Below are 16,745 nucleotides of genomic sequence, written 5' to 3'. Positions count from 1 at the left end.
CAGCCGCTTTTATCCAAAGCGACGTACATCTGAGAGCAGATACAACACAAGCAAGGATCTAGTCAGGTTATGTAAAGAAAGAAAAACTCAGTAATAAATTGTTTTTATCATCCAAAAATGTATGATTTGGATACAATAATCCAGAACGAAAAGCTACAGTAGTCCTTTAATTCCACTTAATAAAAAAAAGATCTTAACAGAGAAGACAGATCTTAATAGGATTGGAGCTCATGTCCCCTGACCCTCCCAAATTCATCCTTGGGGATTTTATCAATCTATTTGCTTATTTTATGTTTTATTTTCTATTATGTGTTTGTTTGTTTTTTTTTGTCTTTACATTAAATACTCAGTGAGCTTTTGAATTGCCCCTAGAGGATAAATAAAGGTATTTGAACTGAATTGAATCGAATTGAAATCAGTCTAATAAGGCATCATTTTCTTAAGATGCTAACACTTAGCTAAATGCTAACCCCAGTTTGTGCCACTCATGTATCAAACCCACAATTTACTGCTGATTTGAAGGTATTTCTACATGCCTGAAACAAGACTTCATTAAGGAGTTAATTTATTGTTAAAGTGCACATTTTGCAAGTTCCCGTGAGCCTGATAAAGAACTGAGCGTAAAGCTTTTAGATTTAATAAAAATATTCCTTTTAGGTTACATTTGTTTTTTACAGCGTGAGTGTGCAGCGTGCACCATAAACACGTGTGGTTTGTGGTTTTCTCATGACATGCATTGCTGCCACATTGGGCAGGACAGTTCAGACTTCATACAGCAGGATTTTAGTATATTACAGATGTTCTCATACTGTGGAGGATAAATGACAAAAACACTGTGAACTGAAAGGTGCAGGTGTTGATGAGAAGTATGGGCACTTTTGGCCTAAAAATCAACATGATTGACAGATGTAGCAGCAGCGGCAGTCATACACAGCTCATTGAGGCAATGTGGGTACAAAACGTCAGGGCGATCCATTCAGTAGTTGATGATAAAGCGAACCCCGCTGCCATAGACGGAGTGATGTCGCTGTAATGGCTAAAAACACATCCTCAGTTTCTGTATCGTCTCCTGTATTTTCTGTTAGCAAATGCATTTCACTAAGTTACAGTCACACCATGACTACGGCACAAAAACAAATAGCAGGATGGTTGGCAACAATTATATTTGCACTTCCTGTGGAGCCTGACAAGAAAAATCTTCCCTCACAGCTCACTGTAAACAGTTTCATCAAGTGACAGGTACATTTGTGATTTTAATCTTATTTCTTTATTGGAAAGCACTTCAGGTCAAAGTCTGTTGTTTGAAATGTGCTGTATAAATAATGGTGGGTTGATCTGACAGTAATTCTGATCTCTTGTTCAGAGCCTGACCGCCGTTGAGGGATGCGATTGTCGAATTGAGCGATGTTAAATGGGACAGTCTGGACTTCCTGTTTGCGTCACCAACTGTTCCCATGTTGCATTTCAGAGTGCTGCTCCTGTTGCCCATCAACTTTGACAGCTGAACTTATATGTATCCCGACAAAAGTCTTTCTTTTCTTTTTTTTAAAAAACAAAATGGCGCAGGAAATTCTGATTCTTTGTGTTGTTGTTTTTTGTTTGTCTGAGCATATCGTGAAGGAAATACTTGCATTTAAAAGTGCACTCTTCAGCTGCCCAAGTACAGCTTGCAGACTCTTTTCCATTTGCCATTTTCTCCAGAACCTATTGTAGCATGCAGTGGATGTTGGGAAACGTTGGGCCACGACGGATCCAGCTGTTCAATCCTTCGCAGGCCGGGAGGAGAAGGACACATTTTTGTTTTAAGCTTTCGAGTTGCAGCCCCTGAACTGGACACAGCTATGGTTTGTCCAGCTCTGACTCCATTGTTCGCAACACTCTCAGCGCTGTCTGCAGCACATGCAGCAGAGCATGCATCACAGCTGAGTAGTTGGTGATGCGGAGCCAAGCGGCCTCCTTATGTTGATAACGAGTTAGTGAAATACATTAATTGAAAGTTAATGGACAATGACCCTGTTGTTCTCCCTTTTCAATATAACTCAAGCATATATGTAAAGTATATATAAAGAATATCAGCCGATATATCACATTTTTTACCTTCTAAAATCTGCATCGGCCCCAAAAATCCACCGTAGTTTGGGCTCAACTCTTATTGTTTGGCTCCCAGGTGAAGAAGACTGATAGATCATTATTTTTCATTAGACACTGGCACATAATTTATCTGAGAAAGACCATCAATGCCTCCGAGTCAGGAAGGGGAGAGTTTTTCTCAGCTGAAGAAAAGCTGTTCAGACTCCAGCTAAACTTTCTCCTCAGTCCACTCAACAGTCAGTATTAAACAAAGAGGGCTGATTGTGAAACCAGCAACTCGTATTAACAAGATCTTCATAAGTGACATGTCACCTCTTACCCGCCTTATATTATCTGAGTTCATCAATAATCATTAATGTGTTATTGTGTGTCTGAAGTGTTGTTGGAGTTGAGAAAGCTCAGTTCTAAGTGTCCAGGGCTGCTTGTGCTTTCTGAACAGCAACTTCCAGCATCGTGTGGTCGCTGAGCAGCTGTTGGAGGGCAGCTGGCTCCATCTCCAGCAGCATACCTACACAGACAGAAATGTCATCAGTGTCACGCTTATAGAGTGTTCAGTCTTTATTCACACCTCGTAAGGCCTCTACAGTAAGAAAAACAAACCTCAACATATATTACATATTGAGTAAATAAATATAAAGTATTTATCGTATCACCTGTGATGTCAGTTGCATGAAGTGAATCCATTTTCTCCACCAGGGAGAAGAGCTTCTCTCCCAGCTTCTCTGTGTCATCAGTCTCAGAAGAGTCACTGACGTCTGTCTCCTCCACGTTCTGCCTGAAGGAAAACAGGAACATTATTACAATTCTTATTTAATGTTTCACTGTGTAAATCGGATCTGCTATTGTCTGCTTAGGAAAACTAAAGGCTGAGCTAAAAATGACAAGAAAAGAAAAGGAATATGTCCTTAAAAGCAAATCTGAGTATATTCTACACACTGTAATAAGCTACTTACTCCTTTAGGGTCTTCAAGGCGAGGGTCACCTGCTCCTCCAGCACTTTGGGGTCAGAAAGAAGGTTTAAGACTGCATCTTTGTGCTGCTCCAGCAGCATTCCTATGGAGGAACAGGGAATCATATATTTACTGCAATCCATACAAATAACTCAGAAATGAATTCACATAACATTTTAACAAGACTGGGTTGTTCTAGCTGCTCTGTGAGGCTGCATTAAGGCGAAGCAACACTTGAAGCTGAAAGTAGTTGCAAACATGGCAGGATGCTCACAATGACAATGTAAAGATATCATTTTTTAGAAGTTTTTTTTTTTTAAATATATGTTTCTGATACTGAAGGCTGATGAGACTGTTGTTAGTTTTGCAGGTATTTGGATAAATTTGACCTGACATTTAAATTTAGAGGAAAAGTTAACTGACCATCTAATCTATTTATTATTAGCATGGACAAAAATGTGCTTTGGTTCCTTTAATAAGTAGTTGGTTAAACAGCAAACTGGAAGATCAAACTGAAAGACAAAAACCAATTTTGGATTTTACAATTTAGAAATACATTTTTTTTAAATAAACAGGAATAGAGACCCTATCATTGTGAGAGGTTACTTTGAAGCTACCTTGACCATACATCTGCTTTTACTATAGTTAATCTAACCCCAAAACTCATCTCTGGGTATCAGAGTTACATATTTAGACATTTTTCCAGTCCCTGCCTCTCTGTCCTCTCACCCCTCCCTACTTACAGCAGCTCAAGCACACCAGCTTACTTACAACTCTGTTTAAACACTGTGAAACTACTCCACACTGCACAATGGCAAGTTGTTATATTTGAGTATTTCAGTCATACATACCTGAACTAGATACCAGTTCTGAAGCAGAATAATGATACAAAAGGTTCCATCTCCACAAACTGACAGGTATGGTTCCTTAGGTTCATTACATATGAAAGCCTTGAAGTCTGAAGCTGTGTTTTGAGACTGTCACCAGTACACTCCAATGTCGAGCCAGAAATGTTCAGCCACGGTGCTGACTGCTTATTTCTCTCATGACGTCTACCAGCATATAACAAACACCGTATGTACACATTAACAATGTAAAATAAATTAGACTTTCACCAGAGAGGGTCCTTAATTGAACTTGTTCTGAAAGCAAAGTCACTCATTAGTTGCTTCATCTCTTTGTGAAATTTCACCACATAATACAAGATATTATTTAAATCTGGAGACATTTTTACTCACCTGTGATTTTCTGTGAGTGTCCAGTGTTGTAGACGTCCACCAGCTCAAACAGCTGCTCGCCCAGAGAGTCAGAGGACACAGACACCTCGTCCTCATCCTTACACGTTACCTTGCTGTACAGAAATGCAATGACATGAGAACACATCATTGTAAGGGATGTGATGCTTCAATAAATTCCACAAGAGTGTCACTTACACATGTAAAAAGTACTAAATTAAACTTGGTCTTAAAAAGGTGATGTTGCCCCCCAATGACTGTTTAACAGTATAATAGGCTTTATTTACAGTGAACATGACTCTGTGCATTTAAAATCTACTCCTCATCAGACTCAGAAGCTACTACTCCAACCACCACCCCTGTCCTGTACCAGGGTTCCTGTGCCAGTTGCAGGGCTCTGAGGGCTTTCTCCACAGCTGCCGTCAGCAGGGACTCGTCCTGTAACATCTGACTCAGCACAGGACCGGGCAGCTCCAGTAACATACCTGAAACACACAGGCAAGCTTGGAAACTTTGGGTTTATGGCAGTTACTGTCATGCAGTAACAATATAACTGTTTCTTTTTTTTTATGTATAGAAATCATGATTCATGACATCACAAAACAAAATGTGTCCCCTCACCTGTGAGTTTCCCAGCATCCTCTTTGTGTTTGGGGTAAATCAGAGAGTACAGCTGCTCACCAAGTGTCTCCAGATCTTCTTCATCATCCATGCTCAGCTTCTTACATCAACTTCCTGCTCCCACCTGCCATGTTAAAATGGACTGTAACTTTAAAATGAGCTGGTTTCCAGGTGACTTTCACCTCTGACAACTTTTTGGTTCACATCCTCCAATCACATCAGCATTTGGACAGAAGCCACAAAATACTTTACAAAATCGGCATCCAAAAATGTAGATTTTCTCTACTAGGCTCGGGGTAATTAGGCTGAGCGTGCTCCACCTTCAGTTGTAATTTACTCTAAAATATCACCCCGTGTGAAGCGTAAAAAACAGCTGCAAATATTTTCGTGCAGAATTTCTGACGGTTGTCTGTAAACACGAGACGCACAATGATGACGTCAAGTTTTCACTCACCGCGGTGAATGTGTTCCTCCGCTGTTTTACAAATAACTAGTACTCCAAGAGATCGCTCAAAGTTTACTAAAGGAACGTTATTTTTTAAAACACTGCCACGAAGATAATTATTGCTCGTTATATGTGTTTTAATGTATATAAATATGGTTTAAATCTCAAATATCTTACAAAATAGGTAGGTTAGTGTGCGCAACAATCTGAGACAGAGGTTCCGTAAACCGGTTTCCGCTCTCTCCGGTCCTTTTCCTCCGCTAAAAGGTAACGTGGTCGCTTCAGCTGCTAATAGCCGGTCACTAAAGTATAGTTGTTTTCTTTCTATAATTGTATTTACACGTATAAAGTAAGACGTTATTCTTGTGTTCATTGTTATGCACCACATTTGGCTGTAAATACTTCTGTTCTGGGTAGAAAAGTGATGATAAACTTGTTACCACGTCGCCCTGGTTAGGCCTCGCCTTGCTCCTCCGCTAGTGTTAGCAAACCGTGCTAACCTGTAGCAGCGGCTCTGCATGTTTTCGTTATATGAACGCAAACATAAAACCAAAGCACCCTTCTTTAGTATTAGAGCACCTGCTTACTTTCTCTATACATTTTCTACTCTATGGGTTCAAACGGGGGCATTAAGCTAACGCACATAGCTAACATTAGCGGCGGAGAAAAGGAGAGCAAACATGAATGACGCCTGTCAGCGCGGAGCGGCGGCTGTTCAAACGTGCGTTAAGCTGTAACTGGAAGATATTTCAGTAACACCTCATCCTCTCTTTCTTTCCAGGTTCACCATGTCGTCCCATTTGCAGTGGATGGTCATCAGGAACTGCTCCAGCTTCCTCATCAAGAGGAACGGACAGACCTACAGCACTGTGAGTACACTGCTCAGATTTACAGACTCGCACACCAGAGCTCTGTGTGATCACACCGGAGTCTGTCAACTAACATGACATTTTTGGATGGTTTAATGTACAGTAGAGTAGTGGGCTAGCAGTGCAATACACAACGCCAGAAAGCAATTGGAGGACTGTATAAAACAACAAATAAATATGAAATCTCGCTGAAAATATTGTGTTCTGTCTTTGAAGTTGCATTAGTTACTGACTTCGTACAGTCACAATTTGACCATGTGTTGTTAATTTCTTCAATGTCCATTGAGTTATTGTGTACAAAAACTAACTTGAGTATTTCTAACCACGTACTGTTGGTACATAGTCGGATTGACCAATATGTTTTTTCAGAGCCAGAAATATTAGTAATCAAGAAGATCAGTAACTGATTGAAACTGATATTATTTGCAGTAAACATGAATATCTTGGTGTCAAAACAAGCGCCAACTTAAAGCTTCATTGAAGTGTCTTTATTTATTTACTTATGTTTTCTATATGTTTGTGTAAAAGACAGTTTTCAACATTTATCTGCAAGTGTTGATAGGTTTTTACTTGTAGCCAATCAGATGGTGCTGTGAGCGAAATACTGCTCAAGACCACAGATTGGTATCTAGAGATAGACAGTGCTACATCAGAGCCAAAGCATCACATTTTTAAGTAAATTTATTTTAATGATTGTTTTTTTGTTTGTTTGTTTGTTTGTTTGTTTTAAAGTTTCTGATAATCTGAAAAATGTTAAACATCTTATTCCAAAATCTGACCACCCAACTATTGGTCAACCGCTAGCATGTAGTATGGAACTTTACATTAGCTCATTTTGGATCCTGTCACTAACAAGATGGCAAGATCTGGCTTGATAATGAAATAAATACGAAAGGATCACTCTGAAGTTATGTCAATCTGTGATATAAGCTGTTCAGTAGGTTTATCTGAATGTCATTTATTTACATGACAGGAGCCCAACAACCTGAAGTCCAGGAACTCCTTCCGCTTCAATGGGTTGGTGCACAAGAAGACTGTAGGTGTGCAGCCAGCAGCCGATGGCAAAGGTGTTGTTGTGGTGCTGAAGAAGCGTAGAGGTAAATATCTGATGCTGTTTCTTTTAATTGTTTGGGTGAGAACACTGTCCAGGTCTGACTAAAAAACTTTTGAATTTAAGATTTGAAAGAGAAAGTGGCCTGAATCTGTTTAAAGGATTCTTACTGATCAGTGATATTAAGGGCAACAGCTACGTTTTTGTTGCATGCAGATGCTTTGGAGTCGATGTAATTCCACGTTCCCTCTCAGTTATTCAAAATAGAAATGTTCATGCTTCAAGTTATAGAAATTCAAATGATAGCTCTCTGTGTTCTGCGCTGATACTTGGAATCTTCTGTCTTGCACTGAACCGACACGAGACATGTGCCTGAAATAAGCACTGCGTGTAGAGAAAGTTGAAGTGCAAGTTTACATAACCCAATGCTTTTTCTGGTTGAAATTATTCATCGTTGATGAATCATACAGCCTAGTGTGGGTACCTTGACGTACTTATTTTTGTTTTCTTTTGTTACACAGGCCAGCACAAACCTGCCACCTCTTACGAGAAGATCACCATCAACAAGAACTCCCGTGCCACCCTCAACAGCCTGAGGCACATCATTCGCAAGAACAAATACAGGAAGGACCTGCGCATGGTGAGCTCAGCCTGTGTTTTTAGAAGGCAAAATGTCACATTTTAGTGAGCGTTTTTGTTTGTGTAATGGTTTAGGAGTATTCTTTGAAGTTCAGAATTTTAAGAACATATGTGTTGTGTTTCCCTAGGCTGCCCTGCGTCGTGCCAGTGCTATTCTGAAGAGCCAGAAGCCTGTTGTCGTCAAAAAGAAGCGCACCAGGGCTGCCAAGACAGCATAAACTGATCCATGATACATGAATAAAAACGTTTTGTTTGGAAAAAAACAATGCATTGTCCTGAGTCTTAACTTAACCACAGATCTTTATTACATCTGTGATTTCTAATGTGCAGGATCTCACAGGTGTCTGAAACTCTGACAACGTGTAGACTTTTCCAGATATGCCACAAGAGGGTGTAGAATTAGTACATTTTATGGTTCAGTTGAGAAGATGCTGCATACAAAGAAGAACCAAATGTTACTAATTTCCTCCTGTGCACTGGACACCCCACAACTTCATACAATTGGTTTTGTTGTCCCTAGAAATGGGTCAGTTAGTGGGCACTTAGTTTTACTGACCTACTTGTTACCCCTACAGCAGCACACCAGGCTTTAGGGGCTGTTCGGGTCAGTTTAGGTGAAATCTCAACATTTATTCAAGGAACAGAAATGCTTCAGTGCGTTTTATATTCACTCATATTTCTCCAGGTTTAATAATAGCACATAAATGAACCTGCTTCCACTTCGTCCTCTTGACCTCACTGGGCTGATGTTGCCCCAGTTATTATATTTAGCTGCAGCTAATTAAACAGTTGGAGGACGTCTAATTGATTGTCTTTGCACCCAGTTGGAACAATCCTTCATTTTTCACGATTATTTTTGGAAAATTTATCACAAACCATTGACAAAGTGATCTCCTAGTTTTGTTGTTTAAACAGTCTATTTAAAATGCATATCATTTACACTTTTAAAAAGATCCTAATGAAGCAAGCGGACGCTCTGCTGCGGTGGTCACTGATGCAGAAACATTGGATTGATTTTTCAAGCATGCCACTGGCAGCTTTCCACCCGTGGCTTTGGAAAGAAACTAATAAACTGTTGTCGCCCCTCCACTCCTCGATGACTTTAAGCTGAATGGGTATCCAGCACCAGTCGTTCCTGCAGTGAAGCACGGGATTTGGATGTACTTCTGAAAAGGTGGTTCTGTGTCTCTAAAGATGTGATAGAGGCTCCGTACGGCGGTCGCGATGAGAGGAATCAGGCTTTTCTTTTTGCCCTTGACTCTGCTGGTGCTGGAAAGTCGGAGCTTTGAACTACAGGATACGATCCACGCGCTGTTGGAGGAGAACATCCACCTCCACGACCAGCTGGAGAACCTCACCAAGGCCCTCAAGGAGCTCAGACGGATGCTGTGGCATCACTCAAATGGTACGGGTTCACTTTATCATTTATATTTACATTAAAAATACAGATATCAGTAAAAACAATGACAGGGCTTTGACATTTAATATGAAAGAAACAGCGATACCCAACTGTACTGAGCGTAATAGAGCATTCCTTGAAGGACTCTTCATATTTTCTCACACTCATCTGAACTAAATTGAAAAACAAGTACATAAATATAACTTGCTCTCAAGACTTAGAATGTATAATATTACCTAACAGCACTTTACTATGCATATTATTTCCTTTCATTTATTGCATGTGTGGTTTTGATTTGGTTGTTTCCCAGCTGGTTTTAATCACTCATGCACTTTAAGCATTCCGAGCATTGCCATGACGAAGCTTTTTAATTTTAATTCCACCATTTGAGGGCTCAATTATTTATGCGTGCTTATCGGAAATTAAATAAGGATGTGGAAAAGATATTAACAAAGCCCTTCTGTGTTTATATTACAGATCCAGATCCAGATCATCACGACCATCACGAACATTACGAACACCACGAACATCACAATGAGGATGTTCAGCATCTGTGGGATGAATGGTCACAACACGGTGTGTATCTATACAGCAAAATCCTCTCCTGATTTATATACGATTGCATATGTGTGTATATTTGTGTTGGGAGCATGTTGCTAGTTTGGACTACTTTATACACAGTTTCATTTACAGCAGATAAGTCTGAGGGCTTCTCACATTATTAGTGGGGAAAGGAAAGAAGAAAAACAAAGCTCTGATCCAGGAATCTGTTGTCAGTTACTGGACTTTTATTACAGTGAAACCATGTTAGAAGTTTACTGGACAAAGTCAATATTTGGTGGAGCTGTAAACAAATCACTGACATCTGAAATGTGACCCCTGACTAAAAGCTGCTTCCTGTAATAAACCAAAAAGGTTAGAAATGGTTTAATCTTTAACTATATGCTGTATTTTAAAAGCTTGTTATATTATCCGAGTGTGTAAAATCTTCATATTAAAAGTAGCTGAAGCTCTAAGATGAATGTAGTGGAGTGGAAGTAAACGGCAGCATAAAATGTAAATGCTCAAGAAAAGTACCTCGAACTTCTACTTAAGTACAGAACTTAAACAATCGCATGCAGCTCCTTTGCCCTGCTGTGTTTCAGTAGGTCACAGTGGTCAGGTAGTGGTGCTGTTGATCGCATCGAGCGGCCAAGCTGTGACAGAGGCCGTACCATTAATTAAAATCCATTGATTTCACACCCATGCAGGCTGCAGTATGGCTTATGGATCATGTACGCACCATGGAGACAGTGAACTGTTCTGTAAATAAACTGAGTGAGATTTCTAACAACACGTCATCAGCTGATAAAAAGCTGTTCAATCTGCCCTGGATGAGGTGATAGTGATGCAGCGTGTTTCTCCCCTGTTGGCAGGCATCAGTGAGGAAACCCATCTGCTGTTGGAACAGGCCTTTTGTGAATACAGACTGCACGGCTCTGCTGCTCCCCTGCGTCAAAAAACCACCGTCCTCCTGCTGGTGTTCCCCTGCATCACCCTGCTGCTCACGAGCTGCCTGTAGGCTACATTAGCCTGAAGTCAAAGCTCAGGTTTTCAAGCGGAGCAGCCCGGTGGGGATAAGTTCCAAGCTACGCTGTGTAAATTAATCTAATTGAACTGTGAGCGTCGGCGCTGTTGCGGGGATTAGCAGCACCCCTGGCTCTTCCTGTTAGGATGTGATTATCGAACTGACAGGATCGGATGAGCTGACCTATCAATCTGTGCTCCACAAAGCACCTCTGGGGAATTTACTGAAATGGAAAGTTGATGCTGGTGTATCATAACAGAGAAAGCTTTGTTACAGCAGGTGAAACCCAGAGACTTGTCTCATCTGTAGCAATGTTTTGTATTAATTTAATCAGGTAATTGGCTATAAATGGGATCAACCTGGAGTTAACTTTAAATTACTAAAACACAGATTGACTCAATGAAAAATGAATAAAAGTGATAAAGTTGCATTTGATCATTTTGGGATTTTTTTTTCATTATGACCTCTTATGTTGAGCAGAAGCTACAAGAGTGATAATTACCACACTATGTTTTAGTAAACATGTCGGCCTTCCAGTATTTACCAACGATAGTATTAACATAAGTCCCATATTAAATCTGCTTTGGGAAATATTTCATTCTCTAGCAGCTAAATGGTCCACTATGTGTCTGTCTGAGTAGTGTGCAGTGGCTTCATCACAACGTTTGTGCTGAAAACGTTCATCTCCCTTCGCTGCAAACGCTGCTGATGAAAGTGGAGTTGTTGCTCTCTAAAGCTGAGGGGAACTGTGGGTAATAACTCAATTCTGTGAGCATCTCTCCACATCTGATCCATCACATGTCAATATAGCAATACTGACTACTACAGCTTTAACTCAATACCTCTGATAAAAGGAAAACGCAACAAGCAGCGAGTCCAAACACTTTACAGTTTATTGTTCCCACTATTTGAAATGGTACAGCACATATAAAAGTTAGAAAATCAACTAAGAGTCAGTTGGGCTGAAGGTTTTATCTTCTCAGAGTCAACATATATAAATCAGTGGAAATGAAAGAAAACAAGGAAATGTGTCTTAACACAACAAATAAATAGTTTACAGTCACAGCTCAAACAAAACATTTCACCAAACACCTACAGCATCCTCTCTGTTTAACAACATGATGATCATAATAGCAAGTATTTACGCTAATTAAATAGAACTAATGTTTACTATGGAATGATATGAAACCCACTGGGTTACTGTGTTTGTTTTGTGTGTGCATTTACTTTTGGTTCTGCGTCGATGCTGGTTGTGTAAGTGGTTACATGGCAATCCTGGCTCAGTCTGTCATCACTACAGGGGTCCACATACATATAAATTATCTATAGTCCATGCAGACTGCGTACGCGTGATTCTCAAGCATAATGCATGTTAGATCTTATGGCTCTAGTCTATATCGAGGTCAGAGTCCTCGTCGCTCACAGTGTTCTGTATGATGGCTCCATTGCGGACCGTTTTTTGGACGATGGGGGGCTTGTCGGGCAGCAGGCCGTACTCCTGCAACAGGGCCTCCAGGTCTACGGCGAAGAAATCTTCCCCGAGCTGGTCTGTGAGCCGCACAAAGTTGCCGATCAGGTCGCCTCCTTTGTAGACGAGCAGAGCGGGCAGAGCGCTGTCTCTGAACAGTGCGCTGGTGCTGATGGCCGAGCTGCGTACGCTGCAGAACTTGACCAGCGGGTATTCCTGAGCCAGACACAGCAGGCTGCCGCTCATGGCCTCGCAACCCGGCACGTCCGGCTCGTAGATGTGGATCATGACCAGCGTGCTCTTGTCCTCTTTGTCTAAAGCCTCCAGGAAGTCCTCTCCGCTGTTGAGCTCGTAGACCTGCTCGAAGCGTTTGCCACGGCAGAGCTGGCGCCGCATCTCTTCAATTCGCTGCATGCGGTAATGCTGGAGGAAGTCTTCATCATCCTCTTCCTCCTGGAGCATGTTGTACTCCTGCATGGTCATCTGTAGAGCAGACACAGTGACAACACATTAACGGAATAGTTCAGCATTTTGGGAAATATGTCTATCAGTGGTCTTGCCAAGAGTGAGATAAGACTGAAAACATTCTTATTTCTCCGAGTTCAATATAAACCTTCAGCCAAGAGAAAGCTAAAGCTAACTTAGCTTAGCACAAAAAAATGCAAACGGGAGAAACAGCTAACCTGGTTCTGTCAGAAGATTAAAAAAAAATAAAATTAAAAACTAAACCACCAAAACATCTACAACTTATTAAATATGTTGTTTACTTATACACACTAAAGCCATGTTAATTCAACTTTGAACTTAGTGTGTCACTAGCTTTACTTATCCACAGCTCGACATAGTCAGAAAATAGAGGATGAAGGTTCAGGGATTCCACTAAATTAATTAGGTTTTAATTAACAACTCGCCTCCATTTAGTTTTTTTCTACAGCAGGAACTCTACTCTCACGTGTACTGCCAAGATGGATACGGAACAAAACTTTCAGGCTGAGGAGGCTTTTGACAAGAATTTATTTCCCATGTACACTATATTTTTAACCTCCCATCCTACTTACTTTGCCTTTGATTTTTTCCTGCAGCTCTTTCTGTTTCTCTTTGTCTTTTTCCAGGTCGAGGTCGGAGCGGCAGGTCATGGACAGCTTCTTGATCAGTCTTTCCATCTCCTTCTTCTGCTCTTGCTTCTGCTCCACCTCCAGCTGCTTGTACTTCCTCCAGTCATTGATCACACCCTTTGGTCCTGAGACAGAATAACCGCTGTTATTGTAACCATAGTAATTATACTCACATAGACGCACAGTTGAAGTGATTGTTCAATGGAAGACACCACAATGGCACTATAATTGCAATCTACAAATTACCTGTATCTTAAATACAACTATGTGTTACTAAGGTTACATTCTTGGTCATTTTGTTGATACTTAGGAAAAGCAGATATGAGAGATGAGATGCATTTGTCACTACAAATCTCCCCCTCTAGTAGTGTTAGTAATAGCACAAAGACCAAACAGTTTTATTGAGTGTTCATCTGTGATTGTGTTACCTGTGTTGACGGCACTTCCATCTGCACTGTAGTCTATGTCAGGCTCATTAACATCACCGTCCCGAATAGTCTTCCTCTCCCCATCCTCATCTTCATTGTCGCTGCCTTCATCCTCACTGCTGCTGTAGTAATACTGCAGCTTCTCCCCCAGTAGCTTGTCATCCAGAGTCGTCATGACAGCAGCTCACCTGCCGGACACAGTGAATTCAATGTGAACAAATCTAATGCATTTACTTCTTTTGTGCACAAACTGTATTTAAATAAGTACAACAACTACGGTGTTGGTAATTTGACTGATAATTTGCATGAGCATGGCAGCTCACAGTGGGGCTGAAGGAATGCACAAACACACACACACACACACAATCTGAGTTACAACTTTAGTGGGAATGGTCCTATTTTTCATCCCCTTTCCATGGATAAAAATATAAAATTCTACATTTTTTGCTGCATACTGTAGAGAACAAGTTTGTTCCTTTGTGTCTGGAAAATATGATTTGCAGGGTGCAGCATCTCTGTAGCACTACAGTGCTTCTTTTAGAGGGGCAATATTTGGATATTGCAGTTGCCAGCTGGCCATATTGCGATCTGGACGATGTTTTGAGTAACTGTTTAGCCCTAGTTCACAGAAACAGCTTTAGCACTCGCTTAATCTTTAAACAATGGTCCATCTCTTCACACTTGTACACATTAAAGTCAGGGAGAGCACATCATTTAGTGCAATATAATAATCCACCCTGACAGTCGTCCCAGCTGTCACAGGTCTGATAGAAGGGGCTTAATTCAAAAATAGGACATCTACACTATACATAGCTTATAGTAAGTGTGTCAGTTTGTCAAACTTGGGCTGAAAGGCTTTTTATGATGCACTGATCCGTGTGTAAGCCAGCCTGAGTGCACAGATGGAGAGACAAGGAGGCTCTTGACAGATCCCTCTCACTTTTGACAGTGGTTATATCACGTCTACAGCCCTTTTGTTTGATTAGGTTGTAATTTAAAGGCAATGAAAAACAATGTCTCCTCAGCTGCAACGAAATAAAGTGTTTCCAACAGTGACAGCAGCTCGGAGCGGAGGCCTGCGGCCAACACCTAACATCAACTGTCCGGGAATCTCCGCCGATGTTACAGCTACGATAGCAAGCTGTTTAGTGTCACCGTAATTTCCTCACGTCCTCGCACATTATTGAAAAGAGGATGGAGGCAATCCAATTAGCTTATTTATGTAAGTAGGACGGGGGCTGAAACAGCAGGTACCGTCGGCGGTTGGGAAAGTAAGCTAAGCTAGCTTTAGCCAACTGAGCTAGCAAGTTTTCCTATGCTGACTTCCTCTGACTACATTAGGTGGCCTTAAACCGAGGACGTTAAATTTAACTCGACTTCGACATAATACGCGGATAGAAAAAACATACAACGTCCTCTCTAGTGAAAAACTGTCGTCTTACCTTAATTGTATGACCAGTAAAATGCCACCAACAGTCGCTGTTCACTGCAGCTAAATCTGCTAGCTTAGCTGCCGCAAGCCACTCCCCCGGACTGTGATGCCTTCAGGATTCACGGACACGTCCATTTTTCAACAACTAAGTGCGAAGAAAACCTACATTTAGCTCAAAGTTACGATTAATGTTGTGTTTATCACGTAGAGTAAATGCAAATCAAATACTTGTGCAGTGCATTCTGTTTTTGCCATTTAAATTAGTATTTCAATCTAATGGACTGTACTGTAACTGTAGATTTTACTGAGGGCACTTAAAGGGAACACATCTGACATGTAAAATGTGGGAAGACGCTAGAAGTAATATTATGCAGTTCCCACTTTCACAGCTAGAGGGCAATATGACTTTGAAATATACCACTTGCGCAACAACTACTACTGCAACCAGGGCTGGCAGTACCAGATTTGCCAAGTCAAACATTTTGTTTTCATCACTACTTGTTTTCTTTTACATACTTTCACAAGAGGTGCCCTGATAACAGTCCAACAGGATATGGTTTCACCCTTCCTTAATACAAATCATGACAGAATTTAAGTCATTTGAGAAGACTAACAGCAAGCAGACATTGCCAGATCTTGCCAAAAGGTGTGTTTGGATCTTGTGTTTTTTCTAAAGATAAATAATCCCATATGTATTTAAATATACAGCAAACAACACAAGTGAGTACATCCCATGAATCAACACTGAATCACCTCTCAGTACCTGATTTATTTCTAAGTTGACAAGTACAGGGTTTTCTCGTATAAACAACCAAAAACAATTACTTGAGCAAGACTATATTGAAAACACAAGTCCCAAAGTAGAAACCAGATGCAGTAAAAGTTGAATACTTGTGATCACTGACACGCAAGTCAGAACACCTGTGATCATTGTACAAAAATTGAATATACTGGTGACTTCCAAGTAGCCCAACTACTTGAACATGGTTATAAAATGAAGTCTCTCATTTTTGGATCTTCAGATTGTGGCTATCTGAATGTTTGCATCATGACTCCACAAGGAAAGAAACTGCCTGATGTATTAAAAAAATATGATCTTGACTTTACAGTGTTTGACAAGGACATAGGAAGATCAGTGAACAACTAAAATCAGTTGCAGCAGTAATCAGCACGAATAGAATGAGCCATCATACACTAATCAGAGAGATAGAAGCCGTCATCCTGAGTTGACGTCTCGGACAGTGCGCTACTTGTACAATCTAACTCTGACAAACAAACAAGAGCTTCAGACTTGGCACAGGGGTTATCAGTGGGAATTGTAGTTTCTGTGACAGCTCCGATAGTGTGAAGGACGGTGCATAATATCAGCCTTTCTGTTTGCTGTTTGGCTCTAAACTGCAAAAGTAAACTTGGGTAACTAACACGAAAAGAAGCT

The 16,745-nt window shown here is 40.7% G+C and overlaps 3 protein-coding genes across 3 annotated transcripts; 1 reads left to right on the top strand and 2 right to left on the bottom strand.

The window, feature by feature from the left end:
- Positions 1 to 621: 621 nt before the first annotated feature.
- On the bottom strand, positions 622 to 5,310 carry LOC103357997 (uncharacterized). Its single transcript, XM_008282777.1, has 6 exons — positions 4,898 to 5,310; positions 4,647 to 4,761; positions 4,280 to 4,392; positions 3,045 to 3,144; positions 2,745 to 2,866; positions 622 to 2,599 (listed from the first exon to the last, which is right to left on the bottom strand). Exons 1-6 carry the CDS (start codon positions 4,986 to 4,988, stop codon positions 2,496 to 2,498), a joined length of 645 nt encoding a protein of 214 aa, XP_008280999.1. The 5' UTR covers positions 4,989 to 5,310; the 3' UTR covers positions 622 to 2,495.
- A 245-nt stretch (positions 5,311 to 5,555) lies between these two features.
- On the top strand, positions 5,556 to 8,167 carry rpl28 (ribosomal protein L28). Its single transcript, XM_008282776.1, has 5 exons — positions 5,556 to 5,609; positions 6,124 to 6,211; positions 7,185 to 7,308; positions 7,784 to 7,902; positions 8,030 to 8,167. Exons 2-5 carry the CDS (start codon positions 6,131 to 6,133, stop codon positions 8,117 to 8,119), a joined length of 414 nt encoding a protein of 137 aa, XP_008280998.1. The 5' UTR covers positions 5,556 to 5,609; positions 6,124 to 6,130; the 3' UTR covers positions 8,120 to 8,167.
- A 3,574-nt stretch (positions 8,168 to 11,741) lies between these two features.
- Positions 11,742 to 15,407, bottom strand: pdcl (phosducin-like). Its single transcript, XM_008282775.1, has 4 exons — positions 15,321 to 15,407; positions 13,879 to 14,066; positions 13,394 to 13,575; positions 11,742 to 12,818 (listed from the first exon to the last, which is right to left on the bottom strand). The coding sequence occupies exons 2-4, from the start codon at positions 14,051 to 14,053 to the stop codon at positions 12,255 to 12,257; spliced, it is 921 nt and encodes a 306-aa protein (XP_008280997.1). The 5' UTR covers positions 14,054 to 14,066; positions 15,321 to 15,407; the 3' UTR covers positions 11,742 to 12,254.
- Between the last annotated feature and the right edge of the window lie 1,338 nt (positions 15,408 to 16,745).

The sequence above is a fragment of the Stegastes partitus genome, unplaced genomic scaffold, assembly GCF_000690725.1.
Source record: "Stegastes partitus isolate 25-593 unplaced genomic scaffold, Stegastes_partitus-1.0.2 Scaffold285, whole genome shotgun sequence".
NCBI classification, from domain to species: Eukaryota; Metazoa; Chordata; class Actinopteri; family Pomacentridae; genus Stegastes; species Stegastes partitus.
Note: the sequence above shows the minus strand (reverse complement) of the source record. Positions and strands in the feature narration are given on the sequence as shown.

Bases quoted from the DNA above. Each gene is read 5' to 3' on its own strand.
- LOC103357997 (XM_008282777.1), bottom strand. From the start codon at position 4,988: ATGGATGATGAAGAAGATCTGGAGACACTTGGTGAGCAGCTGTACTCT. The intron at 4,393-4,646 runs GTACAGGACAGG...ATTTCTGTACAG, and splicing joins CAACTGGCACAGGAACCCTG to CAAGGTAACGTGTAAGGATG. The intron at 3,145-4,279 runs GTGAGTAAAAAT...GTTCCTCCATAG, and splicing joins ACACTCACAGAAAATCACAG to GAATGCTGCTGGAGCAGCAC.
- rpl28 (XM_008282776.1), top strand. From the start codon at position 6,131: ATGTCGTCCCATTTGCAGTGGATGGTCATCAGGAACTGCTCCAGCTTC. The intron at 6,212-7,184 runs GTGAGTACACTG...TTTACATGACAG, and splicing joins ACGGACAGACCTACAGCACT to GAGCCCAACAACCTGAAGTC. The intron at 7,903-8,029 runs GTGAGCTCAGCC...GTGTTTCCCTAG, and splicing joins ACAGGAAGGACCTGCGCATG to GCTGCCCTGCGTCGTGCCAG.
- pdcl (XM_008282775.1), bottom strand. From the start codon at position 14,053: ATGACGACTCTGGATGACAAGCTACTGGGGGAGAAGCTGCAGTATTAC. The intron at 13,576-13,878 runs GTAACACAATCA...ATTCTGTCTCAG, and splicing joins TGGAAGTGCCGTCAACACAG to GACCAAAGGGTGTGATCAAT. The intron at 12,819-13,393 runs GTAAGTAGGATG...TCTGCTCTACAG, and splicing joins AGGAAAAAATCAAAGGCAAA to ATGACCATGCAGGAGTACAA.